At 55.6% G+C, this 20,845-nt stretch overlaps 7 protein-coding genes across 7 annotated transcripts; 3 read left to right on the top strand and 4 right to left on the bottom strand.

Annotated features, from left to right (window-relative positions):
* Positions 1–435: 435 nt before the first annotated feature.
* Positions 436–4,540, bottom strand: BZA05DRAFT_400493 (SacI homology domain-containing protein). The gene is made up of 8 exons (XM_051483900.1): positions 4,183–4,540; positions 2,898–4,111; positions 2,671–2,838; positions 2,515–2,591; positions 2,088–2,462; positions 1,626–2,036; positions 1,281–1,573; positions 436–1,224 (listed from the first exon to the last, which is right to left on the bottom strand). Exons 1-8 carry the CDS (start codon positions 4,493–4,495, stop codon positions 638–640), a joined length of 3,438 nt encoding a protein of 1,145 aa, XP_051338625.1. The 5' UTR covers positions 4,496–4,540; the 3' UTR covers positions 436–637.
* A 3,349-nt stretch (positions 4,541–7,889) lies between these two features.
* Positions 7,890–8,861, bottom strand: BZA05DRAFT_445705 (uncharacterized protein; the record flags this gene model as incomplete). Its single annotated transcript, XM_051487024.1, has 1 exon — positions 7,890–8,861. One exon carries the CDS (start codon positions 8,859–8,861, stop codon positions 7,890–7,892), a length of 972 nt encoding a protein of 323 aa, XP_051338624.1.
* A 1,390-nt stretch (positions 8,862–10,251) lies between these two features.
* On the top strand, positions 10,252–11,796 carry BZA05DRAFT_64844 (putative actin-binding protein ABP140). Its single transcript, XM_051488528.1, has 2 exons — positions 10,252–10,700; positions 10,783–11,796. Exons 1-2 carry the CDS (start codon positions 10,462–10,464, stop codon positions 11,693–11,695), a joined length of 1,152 nt encoding a protein of 383 aa, XP_051338623.1. The 5' UTR covers positions 10,252–10,461; the 3' UTR covers positions 11,696–11,796.
* A 59-nt stretch (positions 11,797–11,855) lies between these two features.
* Positions 11,856–13,683, bottom strand: BZA05DRAFT_354481 (WD40-repeat-containing domain protein). The gene is made up of 2 exons (XM_051481364.1): positions 13,194–13,683; positions 11,856–13,134 (listed from the first exon to the last, which is right to left on the bottom strand). Exons 1-2 carry the CDS (start codon positions 13,301–13,303, stop codon positions 11,898–11,900), a joined length of 1,347 nt encoding a protein of 448 aa, XP_051338622.1. The 5' UTR covers positions 13,304–13,683; the 3' UTR covers positions 11,856–11,897.
* A 1,558-nt stretch (positions 13,684–15,241) lies between these two features.
* On the top strand, positions 15,242–16,676 carry BZA05DRAFT_425948 (ribosomal protein S5 domain 2-type protein; the record flags this gene model as incomplete). Its single annotated transcript, XM_051485980.1, has 3 exons — positions 15,242–15,301; positions 15,370–15,989; positions 16,040–16,676. 3 exons carry the CDS (start codon positions 15,242–15,244, stop codon positions 16,674–16,676), a joined length of 1,317 nt encoding a protein of 438 aa, XP_051338621.1.
* Positions 16,677–17,338: 662 nt separating this feature from the next.
* Positions 17,339–18,622, top strand: BZA05DRAFT_400472 (uncharacterized protein). Its single transcript, XM_051483899.1, has 4 exons — positions 17,339–17,705; positions 17,789–18,172; positions 18,223–18,285; positions 18,340–18,622. Exons 1-4 carry the CDS (start codon positions 17,497–17,499, stop codon positions 18,587–18,589), a joined length of 906 nt encoding a protein of 301 aa, XP_051338620.1. The 5' UTR covers positions 17,339–17,496; the 3' UTR covers positions 18,590–18,622.
* Positions 18,623–20,033, bottom strand: BZA05DRAFT_400470 (putative serine family amino acid catabolism-related protein). The gene is made up of 2 exons (XM_051483898.1): positions 18,832–20,033; positions 18,623–18,781 (listed from the first exon to the last, which is right to left on the bottom strand). The coding sequence occupies exons 1-2, from the start codon at positions 19,808–19,810 to the stop codon at positions 18,714–18,716; spliced, it is 1,047 nt and encodes a 348-aa protein (XP_051338619.1). The 5' UTR covers positions 19,811–20,033; the 3' UTR covers positions 18,623–18,713.
* Positions 20,034–20,845: the final 812 nt, after the last annotated feature.

Here is a 20,845-nt window from a genome sequence, read left to right as displayed (position 1 = left end):
GACTGACTCCCTATTTTGGGGGTCCGAGGTGACCACCGACTTGCTCCTCTACCCACTGGGAAGCCGGTTGCCGCTCTGCATCCCATAGCACAAGGCAGTATTGACAGCTGTTGGATATCTATGCGCAAGCTGCTGCACATTTCTCTCCATTTCTGCCATCTGCTAAAAAATTCGGCCTCGAAATTCTGTACCGAGTGACATGCCATGTCGAACTGCTAATCCTTTCATGTTACAATGTCCTTCCGGAACGGCAATATATAAACCACATCACTCCCGCAGCTTCCCCTCTCCACACTTGCATACCTTGACATGGGGTTACGGGGTTACGGAACAGCAAAGCTCCAGGCTAAGCTGTTGATTGCGCATCGAGGATCGAGTCTCTACGGAGGATCAGCGGATCTTTCGGCGTTCGGTATTGTGAATTTTGATTCAAGACCTCACTACGGCAAAGCGGACGGGCATGATTATCTCCAGACTCTAGCTCCCTGCAATCAAACCGAAACCCAGGTGTTGCCACGTGTATATCTCAATCAGACCATCTTAAGCCTAGCTACGTGCCATCCACAATTGCCATACCATACAAAAACGCACTCACGCTCAAAGCAACGACACCTTACAACCAACTGCCAACTGCCAATCATGACGGTTTCAGCGGCTCCCAGCCTCCGATCATCGGCTCCTCGCCACCCATGAGATCCACACTCGGCCTTGGCGGGAGCCCCGGTGGCGGCAGCGGTTTCCTCTTCACGCTTGGCGGCGGTTCCATGCCTATAGTCATGACCCTCCTCGGGGGTGGGGGCGGGTAAATATCTCTCTCGCCAATCCCTCCCGCTCCACCGTCGAAGCTGTGGTTCTTCCCCTCAAAGCTCTTCCGTCGCAACACCGACGGCTTCTGCGGGATCGGCGGTTTTGAGGATTTACCCGCACTACTGCTGGAGACGGAGGAATTGGATGTGTGCCTTCCCGTCCCACCACCACCGAGGGTGGGAAGTGCGGAGGGGTCGTAGGGTGGCGGGAGTTTTCTTGTGGGCGGGGGAAGCGGCGCGACAGGCTTTTTGATGGAGGCGGAGTCGATCTTGACCCAGTCGGGCTCTGCCGTCTCTGTGAAGGGGTTGGGTGGGCGGTGCGGATTCGGGACCGTTCCTTGCGGTGGGGCGACGGTGGATTTTGCGGGGAGACCATTGTTGAGCCACCATTTTTGCTTTTCGGAACTCGGCGGAGGTACTGCGAGCACATCTTTAGCTACCATCGACTTGGAGGAGAGGAGAGGGGAGGCATACACCCAGGCGCCAACGGCTGAAAGTCGAGGAGATCGTCCTCTTCATCATCTAGCAGCGAATCCTCCACCTCTACACCACCACTTTTTTTGCCTGCCTGGTACTTCAGGTACAACTCCCTACTCCGCTGTGTCTGGACTATGTCATTGACGACTGATACCGTGCATTTGAACGTTGCAAACACGGGGCGGTGGTCGGAAAATCTTATTGTTGAGGCGCAGCCGTACGTCAATTGCTCCAGTCCTTTTCCTTTCCACAAGATGCGGTCACACCAGGCTGGGATTCGGCGTTTTTCACTGGCAAAGATATCAGCCATTGACTGCGGGAGTAAGGCGCAGGGCAACAAACGAGGTATCATAATCATCGCTACCGATATCATATTTATACGTAGGATCGAAATTGATCCTGCTTTCCGTATAGTATGGGAATGTCAATCCCGCAACCATCGCATTCTGCAACTGATCGTTATCGTAAAGCGTCTGCAGATCGCCTATCTCGACGAGCTTCCGGACTTTCTCATCAGGGAGTCCAATGCGGTAATTGAAGTCGCCCAGCCAAATGACGGCATCGTGGTCTTCGATCTTGCGGCCTCGCTGGAAGCGGAGTCCGTTGGCGATCGTGGCGTAGTCTTTGTTCCGCTCGTCGTAGTTGGAAAAGCCCGCGGCGAGATGCGCGGTTACGAAGCAGAGGCGAGTGCTGGCGTATTCCATCCGAATCGCGACGGCACCTTTGTTGCCCGCGTTGCCGGACAGGCCGGTCCATAAATCTGTCAGCACTCATCATTGGAACCCTCACGGCAAAATGCGTACCTTCTTCAAGCTCCCTTCCACGTTCTTGATCTCCCCAATAACCGACGAGCGCACAAAAATCAGCAGCGCCGCACCAACCAGCTGTCCACCTCGCAGCAGGATATACGGATCATCGTTATCCCGGTTGAGACACTTAAGCAGGGCTGTTTCCCACAGCTTTCTTCTGGCGGGATCAGTAGCCATGATCTGCTGCGGACTCAATTCGACGATTTCCTGGAAGCCCACGACGACCAGCTCTGGCTTCTTTTCCACGTCGCTGAGAAACGGCGGGCGGAGCCATTCTGTCAGGTCATGGTCTATGCCGGTGGTCTTGCCGTTGAGGTTGAAGGTGCCGGCGTAGATGTGGACCGGCAGTTCGGTGGTGAATTCGGAGGATCTATTTCGTCCGTATCAGATACGCTCCAGCGTGCAGATGTAGAAGGATCAACCTCTTATTCAACTCCGCGGTGACATAGTCATTCGCCGGATCATATAGAGACACCGGTTCCTGGCCCACAAGTCTACCCTACACAACCAAACCGGGGCCAAAAGTAAGCAAAAAAAGAATAATGCGTTTCCAAATTCTATCACTTGTGGACCCATACCAGTAGAACATCAATGGTATTCTGTCTATCTTTGTCTGCAAAATTATTGATATACACGCGCGTGGCACTTTTCCGGGCATCCGCGAAAGCTCCCGCAAGACTCATCTTCCCCGTCCTGGTGAAACTCGACTTGAGGGCACCGGTGCCGGCGTAGATCTTGGAGAGTGCCTTTCGTATTCATTCCCATCAACTGCTGCTTCGAAGAGGAGGGAGTGGAGGAAACTAACATCACCATTATCGGCCCACAGCGTCGAATGCTGCATCCAAAAGTCATGACCCACGACCTCCGCGCGCTGCTGTAAGAACGCCTCCACGGCCGACTTGCTCAGTATTCCCTGGACCAGATTTGTGCGGTCCAGGCAGTCCAGGCAGTTGGTTCTGAAGACACCCTCCTGCTGCAACACGACGACGAAGCTTCCCTTCGGATCATCCTCGCCCTCGGACGCACCCTCCATCAGGAAGTATCCAAACGCATCCGAGGAGTCCTCCACAATCCTTCGGATCTGACTGGCCGCTTCGTACCCAGCCGGCCCCTTGGTTTGTGCATGGAAGTCATACTCAGTGCTACGCAGTAGATCCCGGATAGTTTTGTCATTCCCGCGACCGCACACGTGTTGGGTGTGCAGTCTATATCTAGTCGACAGCTCGATCTCGCCGGATTTGGTCTCCGAAAGGAGATCTACGATATGTGCAGAACCATATTTCAGTATCACCCCCTCAATGTGTTTATCGAACGCCGGCTGCGTCGCCTCCGGTGATCGCGTGATCTGTATTTTCTGCTGATTCGGCAAGATCCCCGTCTGCTGCTCCCAGAATATCGGTATGCTCCCGCGGATCTGGCAGTAACTGAATGCGACGGCCCGTGCCGGGTGGCCGGAAGACGGATTCCATATCACCGTCTCAGTCTCGACAAAATTCGCTACATTACCGTCGTCGTCAATGCCGCGCGCATTGAACCTCGTCCCGGCTCTCCGACAACTCAGTCTCGAAATCAACGTCAACCTTGCTGGAAGCCCGGTCGCCCGGCTCCTACCCTCCATCCTAGTGGTCGGCCGCTGAATGGTAAGACTTTCCACAAACCCTCTAATCACACACGTCAAAAAGCCGGCATGATCCAGCCTGCCCTTCTCCTCATCACCCAGATGCGAGCGAAACTGCAGCAGCGACCCAATCATGTGGGAATTCCACATGAACCCGGGATCAAACGAGCCGATATCGAAGTCATCGAGCGAGATCGAGCGGTCCTGTAGGCGACTGGTCAGGTCGAAGTCGCCAGAGTAGTAGAACGTTCCGTCGCTGAGGAGTTTTTTCAAGGCGAGACATGGGTGCTCGACACCTATCGGCTGCTGCGATCGCCCCTGGTCCCAGCCGTCGCTCTCGACCGGATACGGATTGATCTCGTTCTCGAGGAAATTGTCGTAGTCGCTGCGGTTGAGACAGTCTGGCCATCCGTACACGTTTAGCCCTCACCCCCGGTCTTCCGTCCCGCCCATTCCACGAGCATTCACATACGAAACTCGATCCCCAGGATCCGATACACCATCTCCCCCGGGCGGACCTGCGCGACCTCTCTCGACAGCGAAATGGTGCACAGGAACGTATCCCGTCCGATATTGATGATACCGAGGCATCCCAGACACGGCTGGTTTGAGAGGACATTATAGTCCGCCAGGTCGACATTCTCCGTCGCGGAGAACTCGACGGCGCATTTGGACTCCGAGGTTTTGGTGTTCCCGCTGGAATGGTGGAAGACGAGTGTGTAGGATGGACTGACGAGCGCGACGGACCGGTGTGGGTAGTCGTTGTGGAGGATGCGAACTGCCATTGAGCTTGAAATGGTCACTGCAGAGAGGTTGCAACACTCCTGAAGGTCTTCACCGATGTAGGAGCTCTGAATGCGCTAGTCTAGTTGCTGGTCCGGCCGGTTAGTGGCTTGGCGCGACCGGAGCACCGAAAGCTTAGCTACTTGCGACGAGTGATGCAACATGAGGCCGCACCGTTGAAGAACTACATTCTACCGGTATATACGGAATGGAGGCGGTTCTCTGATTAGATCTCCCGTCGAACTTCGGAACCGCGGTAATCACGGCCCGATATCGTGTTCCCAAAAGCCTTGACTGGCCGGGCTCGGCGGATATGCATAGCAAAGGCCAGGTGAATCGGACCGAGCTACCCTCAGGTGCTCTAGTAGTACCTATCGTTCCTCAAACGGGAGTGATGAATTTCATGATCTTGGAAATTCTATCCCACAATGTCCATAACAGCCACGCTCTAGCTCTAGCCCTCGGCGGAACATTATTCCGAATATTGTTCCCAATTCCCATCATTCGCCACATGGTATTTTTAAATCCGGATACCTCCTTTAAAGTTTGAAGTTTGAAGTCATCTACATACCTCCTAAGTATGTAAGGTAATCGAAACAGGCAGATTAGTTTTGACAATTATACAGTGTCACCATTGTGCCGTAGATTTGTTTAGCACGTGCCAAGTAACTAGAGCTTTCACTACAGCACCGTCTTCGCTTAGCAAAGAGCCTCGTCATCTCGTCGTTCCGCCGTGTCGGCTCCGTTGAGCTCTTCTCCATCTACAGTTCATACCGTATATACCAACAAAAATCACTGCTCGGCACGATAATCAGCGGTGCACCGATGAGCATCTAGGAAACTACCAGGAGGTAAGTAAGAATGACCATAGTCGATACTCTCCGCATGATCATCAAATGTTCTGCGTTCTGCGGTCGTGAGAATGTCGTGGATGCTATATAACCTTATGCAAGAACATATCACCAGCTGAGAAATTATGTCAGCTTATATATCTGAGTCTCCAGCCCCGTGAGCGCATTATTCGTCCCTCATAAGCGAGTACATGTCATGTACTTACACACTTCTTACTTACATAATGTATAGTACTTACTCATGCATCCACCGCATCTGTCTCGAATCTCGATGTCCGCAGCAGTTTTCCTGATCCCTATCCCCTCAACAAAGTAGAAAACGCGCGGCCGGCAGTTTCGCCTGGCATCGTATCCTCTCGTCTCGATTCGGAGGCCGAATGCGATATCGGAACTGGTCGGCCGAGTCGACTGTCGAGCTTGAGCACACCCAGGACAAACAAGCAAAGCAAAATGGCTCGAGGAGTTTTGAGAGACTGGGACCGGAATAGGTGCTACGACGCGGAGGTTGCGTTGAACCTCCTCCCCCCCGCCCCCGTTATCTAACTGCTGACCAGAGTTATAATACACACTGCCATCATTTAGGATACCTACTATACACTACTCCGGCTGTTTCCCCAGTCTATGGTACGTTCGCGAGTCGATCTTTCACCGGGGACGGGAGGATCAACGTTTGTACCTGCAACGCCATCGCATGGGGGAACGGAACTTCAAAAAAGCTTCAGCCTTCAGACCACTCAAGTTAGGTAACAGATGATTGTCACCTTCCTCTCTGAAAGTGACAGTCTACATGTGTACATACGCCAACCGTCTGCGGTACCGCATCAAGCTACCTAAACATATATCCTAGAATTCCCGACTGTCTGGGAGCACCGTCTCCCCAACCACTTACTCTTCTACATAGCGGGACACACCTGTCGCTGTACAGTGTACATACGTGAGCCTCCGGACGTCAGCTGGGTGCGCAAGCGTTTACTTACTTAATGCCGATTCTCGGGGCCGCTGTCGGTCATGGTTCGTTTTTCGAAGCAGGGCGTTTGAAAGGTCGAAAGGTGACGAGTCCGCATGCCGGATGACTGTGGGCTGAGATGGTGCGGGGCTGAGATAAGGCGGTGCGGGGGCTGGTGCGGGGGCTGGTGCGGGGCGGGGCTGGCTGGGCTGAGAACGGGCGGGGTTCACGCAGTTCGGATAGTTAGGACGGGACGGGGAAGCATGAGTGGGATGAGTGGGATGAGTGGGATGAGTATATGGGCGCATGAACGGAATGAGGTACGGTAGTTACGGCTGATCTCGGAGTACGTACGGTACAGTACATACGATCATCGTCTCCGCCTGACTAAATGAAATGCTTGACGACCGCATGACTAGAGTCATGGACCAATTGACGTGCCATTAACATCTGCTGAGTCCTCAGCCCTGCAGGCTGCAGCAGTCCGCCCCCCACTTCAAAACTTTAAACAACCGTTAGATACCTATCTACATACACTCAAAACCCCATCCCCACCCTCCATCCCCGCCCTCGATCTCCGTCCGAATCGCCAGTTGTGAACGGGTGATCCGCACCACGCATCCCTCACCCCCGAGATTCCGAGAACTCCCCACTCCGTTGTCTGAGGTCGGTAAGTACTTCGGTATTTGCCGCCAAGCATCCAGTCCAGTCCAGGATGGCGGTTGGTTCAGTGATCGATTTCGGTATCATACCGGTCACCGGTGTGTGTGGGTAAGATGTAGAGTAGGCGATCACACGAGTACGCAGTGTACTTACGCACGCACTCCACACACTTCCTCAGCAAGTCACCAGCCACTTGCCCGCATAGTTACCCCCACACACCTCCCCACCCCGCCCGGCGCCCTTGGCCGCCCAAGCTCCGCCATTTTCCCCCAGCAACGGGGAACCCACCTCGAGCTCGCGGCCAGCGGTCGGAGACCGTGCAGTGGTGTGGAACCGGACGTGTGTACTCTACAGCCATGATCTGATAAGAATGCTACGATGACCAAACAAAAAAACCACTACCACCACCTCCATCTTCACATCCACCTTCACAAACCAAGAAAGCAAAGCAAAGTAAAGTTAACGTCGATACGTTTCGTCATCCCGCCATGCAGCAAATCCGCAAGCACTCTACTCTACTCCGTACGACGCAAGCTTTCGGAGATCTCGGCTGCAAGTGGACCATCATATGTAGTACTCTACTCAGTACTGGTACGATACATACAACGGGCAAAATATCATATCATCGTCATCATCATCATGCGTAGATCTCATCCATCCATTCCATCCATTCCACTGACGTCAGTCCGCATCCCGCATCCGCCATCCACTTCCACATCCACACATTTCATCATGTCCAAAAAGAGAAAAGGAAAGAAGGAAAAATACCTGCTCCCACCAAAAACCCCACCAAAAATCCAAATCCAATCCATCGCGATTATATAAAAATTCCAGTCCCAAGGTCAACTCAATCAACTCAACCAACGCCTAACTACCCAACGCCGCAAAAACAAAGATGTAAAAGCTAAAGTAAATACAAACGAAAACTCCAGTCCTCTACGTAACCAGCGTACTATTCCTCCTCCTCGAGAACCTCTGATAATACTCCTGCCCGGTGATCCTCTCGAGGGTATCTGGCGCAGCGGCAGCGGCGGCGGCGGAGCACGAGCTAGCGCGGGAGACGCCAGGATACGCATTGACATACATCTCTGGCCGTGGAGCCGGGCGCTTGTTCCGCTGTCGCTGAAGGGGCGACGGCGACGGTGCGGGGAAAGACTTGCGTTCTCTCAGCGTCGCTGATGAGCCGAAGAGGCCGCCCTCGAGCGCGGCTATGGTGGCGGTTCGCTCGGGAGCGTATGCTAGAGACTCCTGCGCTGTGCGCCATGACGTGGTGGAGTCCGTGGAGCTGTAGCCGGAGTCGTACGGGCTTTGCGTTTGCAGGATTACGGGTCGCTGCGGTGATGCCGTGGTGGCGGTGGTGAAGCGCTCGAACGGGGTTGGGGCGGTGGTTTCTGCCGCGAGGTCGGGGAGGGACAGCGGCTCGATGTAGTCGTAGCCGTACTCTTCTGTCCACTCCAGCAGCGGGCTGTCCTCGAAACTGAGGCGGTTGCTACTGGGATACAGGCTTGGCGATGGCGGGATGAGCCGGATGCTATCCCGCGGATTGATGTATTGCTCCAGCAGCATGGAGGGCGGCGGCACTTCCCCGGTGTGGAATTGAGCCGTCAACATCGGCGACGTTGGCGCGGGGCTCGGGGCCGGCGACGGGGACGCGTTGCCGTTCATGATGCGCAGTGACCCGCGCTTGAAATTGCCTAGTACCGAGTAGCCGGAGGGCGTGCCGCTACGCGGATCGACCACGTTGACGGCTAGGGCCAGATCCAACGCTTGCAGTGTTATCGGCGGCTGCTGCGAGGGTGCCTCGTCGATCTCGAACACTGGCGCTGGCGCTGGTGCGGGTGGGTGGGGCTTCCGCGAGATTGTTGCGGGCGGCGCGGCCAGCAACGTGGAGCGCCGACGGAGCGGCATGCTGAGGTCCGGGACGGCTGCCTGCAGATTATCGTCGGCGCCCCGCAGCGAGTCTTTTCGGTACAGTCCGTAGCTGAGGGGCCGCGGTCGTCCCGTCCGATATGCTTCCCGCGGAGGAGGAGTGGGTGCGATTGGGAGCGGGGGAGGAGGAAGGAAGTCGTCCGGCCGGACCGCTGTTGATCCTGGCGCTGTTGCGGGCCGCCGTGAGGAGAGTACCCCTAGAGCGGCCAGCTTCGACACGAACGGTAGGCACTGCCCCGACTCCGTGTTGGTGTTGGTCCGCGGCTTCGTCAGTCTCCCGCGTCGATCTCCGGGCTTCCGTTTTTGTTTCTCGTTCCCCCCACCGCCGCCCCCAACGCCGTCGTCGACCAGGAGTGGAACCGAGTGATGCGATCCCATGTTCCGTCCGTTCCGCTGTCAGAATTCAAAATGTCGTAGTAGTCGAGAGATCAGAGCACTATTCAGCCTAGCCGCTGAGATCGCGGGGACATCTGGAGGAGGAGGAGGAGGAGGAGGAGGATGAGGCGGGAGGCAGAATGGAAACAGGCAGGATGGGGCGAAAGCAACGGGGTATGTGGGAGGCGGCCAGGCCAGGCATCATGAAGCAGCCCCCCCCCAAACGCAACGGTCATCCGCACAATAATGATAATAAAATAGTCTACATGTGGAATGGGAATACCCGGGCAGGGGAGGACTGGGATGCTTGTTTTGGCGGTGGTGGTAGCAACTGTAATGGTGGTGGCAGTGGCAGTGGCAGCGGTGATGGTGTGGTTGAATTGATGATATCTAATTCGGTAAAACGCACAAGAGAGGGAAAGCAAGGTGCAAGGCCAGGCCATGTCAGACGTCCAGTCCGCGCCAACCAGTCGGTATCTGTTTACCCCCCAATCCCCTTGACTCTCGCTCCCAATCGGTCGATTATCCGTTTTATTCCACTTTTCTCGAATTCTCATTTCTCGAATTTTGATTCATCGACATTTTGTCATAGCCGGCGGTGGTGGCTGGCGTGCATCTCTTCCGCATGGGCACTCTACAGTTCGGGGAAACGATTCGGTTAATAAACGCAGACCGAGTGACAATTCGCGCGGAGGAGGTGAGCAGCGCTCCGTCATGGAAATCCGGAGGCTGGTATGGGTGTCCAGTGTTCAGAAATGGTGATGGCTGGCAGGCTTTCCCCATTCATTCACCCTGGACATGAATTATTGCATGACGAAACTGATGGCGTGGTACAGTACAGTACGGTGCAGTACCACCTGCCCATACATATCCCAAGAATCAAGATTTCACAAACAAGCAGAAGAAAACCGGGAAGGTATGTGAGCAGAGTACTTAGAGTACACAGAGCAGCGAAAAGCCAATCTCCCGCGGGTACTCTGCGAAACACTCCCGCCGAAACGCTCCGGCCGCACTCACTCGCACGCCTCTAGTTCGTTAACTAGTGAGGCTCTGTGGCGCGGCCTGGCAGTGGTGGGGTAAGAGTTTGGCGGGGCGTGTTATCATCTGCAGGTGCAGGCGCGCGACCCGTCTTGTCTTGTCCGAACCTTTCCAACCCTCGCCGCCCCCCCGCACGCACGCAGCAAGGACGGATACCATACACACCATGACCACAGATCCGGAAGTTCCACCTGAGCACGCGACCATGCCGTCGTCGTCGTCGTCGTCGAGTCCCAGGGACAGCCTGCCGGAGCTGTCGACTCTCGCCATCGCGGACCCTGCTGCGGCGGCGGGAGAGGGAGAGGAAAGCGTTGACGCCAAGGAGGAGCAGGAGCAGACCTCCGTGCCCGCGAACGCAAAGCCCGACGGCCCCAAGGTTTCGGATCCTTTCCAATTCGGCTCGAGGTATGATATGCGCTCCGTGCCCCCTCACCCTCTCCCCCCCTCCCCCCCTCCCGCGCCCTTGCTGATTCCTGGGGAAAAAAAGACTCCTCCTCCCGACCGACGATCCCTTCTCCTTCAACGCATGGGACCACGTCGAGATCGACGACGAGTACGCCGCGTTCACGCAAGAGCAGCTATCGGCGCAGCGCGCGAAGCCCGTGAGCGCGCATGACAAGGCGCGGTTCAACGGCAACCCGGCCAAGTGGTGGGACATCTTCTACAAGAACAACGGCGAGAACTTCTTCAAGGACCGGAAGTGGCTTCAGCAGGAGTTTCCGATCCTGAGTGCCGCGACTGGTGAGGAGTACGGGCCGTGCGTCGTGGTCGAACTCGGCTGTGGCGCGGGAAATACCCTGTTTCCTGTGCTCCAGATCAATACGAACCCACGGTTTTGCATCCATGGGTGTGATTTCGCGCCGAATGCTGTCGCGGTCGTGAAGGCCCAGGAGCTGTATGCACAGTACGAGCCCAAGGGGAATGTGCGCGCCAGTGTGTACGACCTTTCGGCGGAGGACACGCTGCCGGAGGGGGTGGAGGCGGGCTCGGTCGACATCGTGATCATGGTGTTTGTGTTCTCGGCGCTGGCGCCGTCGCAGTGGATCGCGGCGCTGCGGAACGTGCGGCGGATGCTGAAGCCGGGTGGGAAGGTGTTGTTCCGCGACTATGGCCGCCATGACCTCGCCCAGGTAAGGTTCAAGGGAGGGAGATACCTCGATGAGAACTTTTACATCCGCGGCGACGGCACAAGGGTGTATTTCTTCGAGGAGGAGCAGTTGGGCGAGATCTTCTCGGGTGTGTTCCGCGAGGGCTCGGATCTGCCCGCGCAGGATGCAGAGGATGGGTACGGCGGTTTCAAGGTCGAGAGCTTGGCTACCGATAAGCGCATGCTGGTCAATCGGACTAGGAAGATCAAGATGTATAGACGCTGGATGCAGGCCGTGTTTGAAAAGCTGTAAAAGGGTAAATGGCGTTGCGGGTTTTATATGGGTGTGGATTGACCGGTGGAGTTTATTTGCTTCTGCTCTACATGTAGATGGTAGTGATACGGATGCTGACAAGCGGAACGGTGTTTGTTCAGATATTAGAGTTATACCCGGGTTGGTTGTTCTATGGTTTCTAAATGATGCTTTTGAACGCCAGTATTCCCTCCGCCTCCCCCTATGGCTTATTCACCGTTACATCCTGTCCCCTCGGTGTAGCATTGATCTGCACGCGCTTGTCCTCTCCTCCACTGACGATGCCCACCGAGCTCCACTCCACATCAAACACCTTTTCGTTCCCGCTCAACCCTTCACCCTCTCTGTTGATGGTGAACAGGTTCCCACTGCTGGAAGCTCTGACATCCCACACCCGTACAGTTCCATCGTGACCTGCTGACGCAAGCTGCCACTCATTCTCGGGGTTCGCACTCAGCCCCACCACCGCATTCGAGTGACCTCTCAACGTAGCCGCGCTCACACCCTGCGCCGACTCTCTCGGATCGTGAAGGATGATGTGTCTCGCGGACGAGCCGCACGCAAGGATATTCAGCGACTTCATAGCGCACAGGCTCAGGATGGGGTGCTGTGTAGTCTTCGTGTCGATCGTGACCATCGTCGTCAGATCCCACGTCTTAATCGTATGATCCCATGAGACCGAGTACGCCACCGACGAATCCTGTGGTGCAAACGCGACACCCGACACGGGCGCGGTATGACCTTGCAGCATTTGCAGCGCACCGTAATGCGCAACCCTCGGCCCTGTCTGCGCCAGCCTCCGCTTCTTCGTCCTCGCGGGGAGCTCGACCTCAGGCGCAGCGGGGGACTCCTTCGGGACCGAGCTCCACACGCCGACGTTTCCGTCCGCGCACGCCGACAGGATCCGCTTCGTCGCGGCGTCGACAGCGAGCGCCTCGACCGTCGCCTTGTGGCCCACGTACTCCGCGACGGCCTTCACCCCCGCCTCGACCGTCGAGTCGGCGGTGTAGCGCCACACGCGCAGCGCGCGGTCCATCCCCGCCGTCACGAACGAGTCCCCGTCGACCCACTTGACCGCCTTAATCGCTGCCTGGTGGCCCGCGGCTTCGCACAGCACCGCGCCGCTCGTGTTCCACACCCGCGCGATACCATCGTACGAGCCCGTCAGCACCACGGGGGCGCGCTGCTTGTTGGTTGCGGTTGACGCGGCGACGGAGGAGACCCAGTCGTCGTGCTGGAACGAGGTCAGGAACTTTGGGGGCACCGCCGCCCGCACGTATTCGAGCGTCAGCACGCTCTCGGACGACAGCCCGTTCTCGAGGATGTAGGCGTCGATCGTGCTGCGGAGGTAGGCGCCGTCCACGAGGAAGTCGAAGGGGATGGATTGCGAGGAGGCGAGCAGGTGGTTCACTACTTGCGAGAGACCCAGACGCTTCAGGCTGCGAGGAATGGCGGTTAGGCGGCTGGAATCCCAATGGCGGAGGGAGAACTCACTCACTTGCTTGGAACCAGGATCGGCGCGGTCGGCACGGAGATCTCGGTGTCTCGTGTCACGAATTTGACTTGCACCTGGCTTTGCGCCCGCGGCTCTGGCTGGTCGATTTCCATGGTTCTTGTGGGTTGTAAGTTGTGGGTTTGAGGCGGTGGTTGTGGTTTGGTGGGAGTTGTGATTTGGTAGGAGGTGGAAATGGTGGCCGCGAGGTGAAGTTAATTGTTGCGGCTCACAGAAAATTTCAGAGCCAATGCGCTAAGTGGGTTGTGCATGCATGAGCCTGAAGAGGTTACGCTAAACATCCTGGAACCAAGCTGCAGTTAACATGTGCATCATCAACGGTCACTGAGACATTATGCGGCAGTTCCAAAATTCCAAGGTTGGGTGCCGAGTTTTCGTCCGATCATTACTGGGAACTTGAGAGTCCTGTCCAGTTGCTTTCAGACCTTGATTAAATTCGGTGCTGATCACGGACAATATCCGCGCATGAGTTGAGAAACTGTGATTCCACGGTTAGGAAGCTATATTCTGCATACATCGAGCCTCTTCCATGTGTCCTTCGACAAAGAAGCTCTTCCCTTCTCTTCATTGTGACAGCCTGATCACCTGAAGAGGTATGATATGCCCCCAGTCCGTTGTTAACGAGCCCCCTCTGATTTAAGTGTACTTTGATTCATTGAGCGGGCACAAGATGATGGTAGTTTGTTCCATACATTCCGTGAGGCCCTGATATATCAATACACTGCTCCGTCTGTCAGGGTCGATCCTGATTTATCGGCAGACGGGATCGGACAGAGGCAATCCGGACCAGACTATGAGGAACGCTGGCAATGCTATCGCTGGAAATTTACTGCTTCAAAGGCTAGTACGGTCATATCGTAGTATGTAGCAACGGAGAAGAAAGAGGAGAATGGTAAGGAGAGAAGCAAGAGAAGCCTGAATGGGTCTGGGCATGGTTTTTCACTCGGTCTTTAAATTCGATGTCGTGATACCATGGTTTTTGATTCTGCATGACCTGAGACTGTCGGCCAAAGCGTGACGACACCTGATAAAACACGGCCTCCTCTTCCTTTCCTTCCTTCCGATAACTCCTTTCACTGAATCCACCACCCTATCCTTTTCGACGTTCAACCTACATTCAGTTCGATGATTTTAGTGAATGAGGCAGTGGTTAGGGGAGAAGAACGGTAGCAGCAGAGGTAATAGGCAGGCACACGTTGAATTCGCTTCTTGCGCTGTCGGAGGATCCCGCGGGATATATGGGCGATACTACTCGAGTTGCCGTGGACCGCAAGGTGTTAGTGTCATCCAATTCTCTGATTAACAGAATCAAACACGTGACTACATTACTCGAACAGGCGCGTCATACCCCTATCTCTGATTGACATTACGGATGGTCGCCACCAGAACGATACGCTTTATGATCTCAAAATGAGTGGATCAACTACTTGCGTTAAGAAATGCCGAGGATTGAGATATCTTCGCTCAGAGGCTCTTTTTCGCTTTGGAAAAGAGTTTCTACATCGTGAGATGTTTTTCATGAACGTTGGGCATTTTGAGGTGGTGGGCTGTGTCGCGGCGACTGGCGGGAATCCCTGGTCCGCGTCCAACTATACGGCTGTCAACTACCTCCCGCAAATCACAACACCCGTTTATATCAGCTTCCCAACTTGATCCGTCGCTTCCGCGCGTCCTCGCACTCGCTGCTGCGCATCACAATCCCTCCTCTTTATTCCCCATAACGTTCAACAGCATATAACCCCCATCTCCCGCCGCACCCTCACAAATAGCGGCCACTCAACACCTTTGCCTCCCCCCCGTTACGCATCTCGTCCATAATACAGCATTGGTCGATGGCTGAAACGGTTTCAGCAGTGCATTCCAACGGCGGCATGTCACACCTGATGGTCGACACGAAAAACGCCATGGACGGCCTCCGGTTGCATGGAGGCACCAAGCTCACGAACGAATTGACGTCGTCTGCCAACAGCGGCCAGGCATCGCCGACGACCAGATCCCACCGCTCCGATACCGCTTCCGAGATTCCTTCGTTCATGGTCTCGGCTCCTGGAAAGGTCATCGTGTACGGAGAACACGCGGTGGTACATGGAAAGGTTCGTGGCATCCTTTGCATTTCAACCGTGGGATGACAGAGGAAGAAGAGTGATTGACCCACGCATAGGGAGCGATTGCTGCTGCCATTTCTTTGCGCTCGTACTTGCTCGTTACACCGTACCCGAAACCCTCGAAAATGCTCACGCTTCGGTTTGCGGACATTGAGCTCGACCAGTCGTGGGACATTGACACGTTGCCCTGGACGGCCTTTGCCGCTCCCGGCAAGAAACGCTACTACTTCGATGTCCTTGAGAGATTGGACCCGCAGCTCATGAAGGCCATCGCCCCCATCGTTGCCCAGATCCCTGGCAAAGTCCTGCAGGCTGCGGCCACCTCGTTCCTGTACCTGTTCCTGATGATCGGAAACAAGCACTCCCCCGGCGCTATCTACACTTTGCGGTCAACGATTCCTATCGGAGCGGGATTGGGAAGCAGCGCCAGCATTGCTGTCTGTTTGAGCGCGGCTCTCCAGATCCAGAGCGGTACCCTAACCATGCCGTTCAGAGGCATGTTGCCACGCGAAACTCAATTGCAGCTCAAAAGGGTCAACAACTGGGCGTTCGTTGGCGAGATGTGTATCCATGGCAACCCCAGTGGAGTTGATAATACTGTAGCTACCGGAGGAAAGGCGGTGTTCTTTCAGCGAAATGACTACTCGCAGCCTCCCGAAGTTACCCATCTCAAGAAGTATGCTTCATCCGTCACTATTGCGATTTACATTACTGACTCTTTTGCAGTTTCCCAGAATTACCTTTGTTACTGGTCAACACCAAACAGCCCCGCCGGACCTCGGAGCAAGTCGCCAACGTCCGAAACCTCCTCATACAATACGAGGACATCACCAACTCAATGTTGGACACGATCGACAAGATCACAATCGAAGCGCACAACATCATCTCAGATCCCGACTTTAGTAATCACTCGGGCAGTTCTCACATCGTCCGACTCGGCGAGCTGATCCGGATCAACCATGGAATTCTGGTATCACTCGGCGTGTCGCATCCCCGGTTGGAGCGTGTGCGAGAGCTGATCGACCACGCGGGTATCGGTTGGACCAAGCTTACCGGCGCTGGAGGAGGCGGTTGCTCGATCACCCTCTTGAAGCCCAATGTCAAGCCAAGCATCATGCAGGAGCTTGAAAACAAACTCTCGTCCGAGGGCTTCGAGAAGTACGAGACTACCCTTGGTGGTTCGGGTGTCGGCGTTCTGTGGCCGGCCATCACCCGGTCCGATGAACTCGGCCACCCCGTCGAGATCAGCCAGGAGATGTTCTTGGCTGCCGAGGGCGTGAAGGGAGTCGAGTCCCTGGTGGGCGTAGACACGCTCGGAAAGCGCAAGTGGCGCTTCTGGACGGAGTGGTCTCCGGAGGCCTAGTTGATGGAGGCGGGGTTTCGTTTTTTTCTCTTTGCTGCACTTCTTTTCTCTTCTCTTCGTTTCGTGAATTGGGTACTGGTTGTTAGATATTTCTTGTAATTGCTTTGGCTTGTGAATGCCGGGGGAAGGGGTTGTTGATACCGTTGACGGATGGGGGAGGGAACCGAGGGATACCTGTTTGTAGTGAGGGGGTTGCTGGTTGGAGGACCTTGACGCGCCGATGCGGGGGGATGTGGTAAATGTGAGCCATGTTAGTGCAGTGTGGCTCTGTACTCGTATTGTCGAAGCTGGAGTAAGGGGAGATGGAGATGATTCGGGAAGACGCTTCGACGATACATACTGACTCGTATGAAGCACGCACTAGTATAGTTCCGTAATACTACATATCTAGAATAGAATAGGTAGAAGCGACAAATGCATCTGAGTCTTGTTCTTTTCTTGGGTACTCTGCGCCGTGGATCGGTCAAGACCCCCTTTCTTGGTGATTGTGAAAACCATCACTCGGTCTTGGTTGGTGAATAAGGACCCACCGGGCTGTGGAGTTGGAATGTATCAGTGATCACTCCTTTGGAATGTCTTGCTATTGTCGTTGGAGCGTGACGCCTTGCAGGCTGTGTGTAACTAGCATGGATAGCAGCAAGCCTGACGGAACAACCCGAACCCCGCAATTACTGCGATTCAATGCTACATAGAGCTTCAAGGCTCGCGCACATCCTCACCTCACCCATTCGCGCTCTTACCCTTCTCCCTCTCGTCGGAACCTCAACCCCCACCACCAACCACCACCACGCCCACGACCACTGTTACATACGACCACAATATGTATCAAGAAGACCCGGCGTGGGACGACATCATCCCGCTGCCGCAAGACGATGGCGACAAGCCGCTCGCGCAGATCGCGTACACCGAGGAGTACGCGGAGGCCATGTCGTACCTGCGGGCGATAATGGCCAAGGAGGAGTACAGTGCGCGCGCGCTGGCGATCACGGAGCACATCACTGAGATGAACCCTGCGCACTACACCGTCTGGTTCCTATCCCTTTCCATTTCCTTTTATGTTGTGTGGGGGTAGGCAAGGAAGCTGATACCTAGTGGCGAGAGGAGGAGGACAGGCTCTACCGCGCGAAATGCATCTTCGCGCTCTCGCACGACCTGCGACAGGAGATCGCGTACCTCAACAACAAGGCGCTGCGGCACGAGAAGAACTATCAGATATGGCACCACCGCCAGCTGATTATGGACAAGCTGGGGGACCCCACGGGCGAGGCCGAGTTCGTTGCGAAGATGTTCGAGAAGGATTCGAAGAACTACCATGTCTGGAGCTACCGGCAGTGGCTGGTGAGACGCTTCGAGCTTTGGGAAGGGGGCGAGTTGGAATATGTCGACAAGCTCCTCGCAAAGGATATTAGGAACAATTCGGCGTGGAATCATCGCTTCTTCGTCGTTTTTGGGAGGGGCGGAGAGGTCGATATGGACGTCGTCGAGAGGGAGATCAAGTATGTGATACCTACTGCTAGTGGATGGGGGACTTTGCTGACTGGTGTAGGTACGCCGAGGACGCGATCTACCTGGCGCCGCAGAATCAGAGCCCTTGGAACTACCTGCGGGGGTGAGTTGAACATCCAGCTATGTAGTGACCGCATTGACTGATAAGCGGGGACAGACTGATCTCGCGCGCAAAGCTGCCGCTTTCCAAGATGGAGGCTCTGTGCAAGCACTATGCCCCCGTTGACAATCCCGACCGTATCACATCATCCCACGGCCTCGACTGGCTCGCTGATATCGGCGCCGAGAAGCCGGAGACCAAGGACACGGCCATCAAAGCCCTCGAGCTGCTGGCCAAGACTTACGATCCAATACGAACGAACTATTGGAATCACCGGAAAGTGCTCTTGCAGAAGGCTGTTGCTTAGATAGAATTTGGTCCAGGGGATACGATAAATGACATGAAATTTATTATATTCTCCTACATACTTCCAAAATTATGATGCTCTATGTATCTTCCTTTTCTCTCTCTCTCTATCTCTCTCTCGGTGTCTATGCTTTCTGCTGAAGTGGATATTCCGTCCTGTACTTCTCCAGAATCTCCAAGTTGACATTGCTACCTGCTCGCCGTCAGTGCGTGATCACCTAAACAGTGAATGGATGAACTTACCTCCGCAAACCACGACCACCACCTTACTCTCACTCGTCAACTCGGGCATCATCTTCCTCAAGCCAAGTTCATACACCGCCGCCAAACTGGCCCCACACGCCGCCTCAACCAACATCCTCTCCTCCTCTGCAAACCTTACACATGCCCTCGCCGCCGCGCCATCACTCACCACCCTCGAGATGACGTTCCCCCACGACCCAACTTCAAACGCCTTCTCCGCGACGGTCCTCGCACCCAGACTCGTCGCAATACTCGTGATCTCCTCGAGAGTAACCAGCCTACCCTCCCTAAGACTAGCATTCAAACTCTCGGCGCCCCTCGTCTCGACGGCGACCATTCTAGTCCTCTCCTCCAACCCGCTCCTCTCGAGCCCCAGCTGCAAGCCCACCAACAGACCTCCACCACCCACACTCGCCACGACCGCATCCGGCACGTCGCCGTTCATATCCTTTAGGATCTCATCGACCAACGTCGCATTGCCCTCCCAGACATCGGGATGATCAAACGGCGCGCAGTAGTACCCGTCCTTATCCTGCTCCACCAGCATTCTCACGTGCTGATCCGCCTCGACCCAGCTCTTCCCGCAGACCAGCACCTGTTCCGCGCCCGCCGCCCGCACCTTCTCCGCCATGAACGCGGACGTGCTCTCGGGCACCACGACGGTGCATCGTGCTCCTAGCATGCGGGACGCGTGCACCGCCGCTAGGCCCGCGTTGCCCCCAGATGAGCTGTAGATGTGCGCTGTGCTGCTGGAGACAAGGGAGTGCGAGCGGAGGATCTGCAGGATTTGGTAGCCCACCCCGCGCGATTTGAAGGAGCCGCTCGGCTGGTGCAGGTCGAGCTTGAGAAGGACGGTGCACCCCGCTAGGGTGGAGAGTGTGGCAGACGGGATCAAAGGCGTGTGGATCCAGGGCCGCGATGGGGCGGGGGGAAGGGTGGAGGTGGTGGAAGAGGGCGAGGGCGCGGTGGGGATCGTCATTGCTGTTGTCTGTAGGGGAAGCTGGAGAAAGTGCTGGGTGGTGATACCGAGACCAATAGAGGGTGATTAGAGAAGTGGAAGGAGGTATATAAAGCTCTAGCAGCTGTGTGTACAGAAGGTGCTGGGTGGTGATACTCAGAACAATGGAGATGGATTAGAAGAGTATAACGAGGTATATAGAGCTCTAGCAGGCAGCTGTATGTAGATCACCCGTATGACTCGTTTGTGTATCCCATGTTGGAATGGAAGCTCCCAGAAGCTTATATAGCTACCCAACCCTACCTCTCGTATCGATTTACCAACCTTATCATTCACTCCATCCATGCACTCCATCCTCCACCCTCCAAGCTCCGGGCTCCAGCGACCTCCATCGTACCTACCTATCGGCCCTATCTGGCGGGGGAGAGAGCAGCCGGGGCGGGTAGAAGCGGGCGCTTCCGCCTCCGACACCATGGTCCGTCGCAGGGGGGAAGGGGAACAATTAACCCACTTGGTGCATCGATGTCGATTCGATGACTGTGCATTGCAGATATTGTAGATGCACCGCTGCACATGCGCTGCAAGAGCTGCGCCGTCCATCCGTCTATCTAGCCATCCATACAGCCATCCATACATCCAGAGGTACATCCATGCAGCCGTTTTCTCCCGCGGGAGTGGGGATCTTGCTTCCCTTCTGGGCAGGGGAGGGAGGTACATATGTGACTAATTACCTAGCCTAGCTTGGGTATGATATGTACTCCACACTTCCCGAGTGCGCGGTCACGGCCGCTGGTGCTGGCACTGGCGTGGGCGCTGGCGGAAGCTGCGTGCGTGGACGGTGGATCATGATCTCGCACCCTCCCCTACAGTCCAGCCCATCCCCGGTGCACACCTGGAGAGTCGAGAACTACCGCCATGCACGTGAGGTGTGCAAGGGGAAAGTGCACCCATACACCACCCATACACCACCCATAGTTACATACGTGTGCGTGGCGTCCGTGAGTAAGTGAGTGCAAACGGAGAACTCCCTCCCGCCCACCTGACCCAGACGGAGCC

The sequence above is a fragment of the Tricharina praecox genome (genome assembly GCF_024521635.1).
Source record: "Tricharina praecox strain CBS 144465 chromosome Unknown BZA05scaffold_15, whole genome shotgun sequence".
In the NCBI taxonomy this organism is placed as follows: Eukaryota; Fungi; Ascomycota; class Pezizomycetes; order Pezizales; family Pyronemataceae; genus Tricharina; species Tricharina praecox.
The sequence above is the reverse complement of the archived record's forward strand: the minus strand, read 5'-3'. Positions and strand labels throughout refer to the sequence as shown.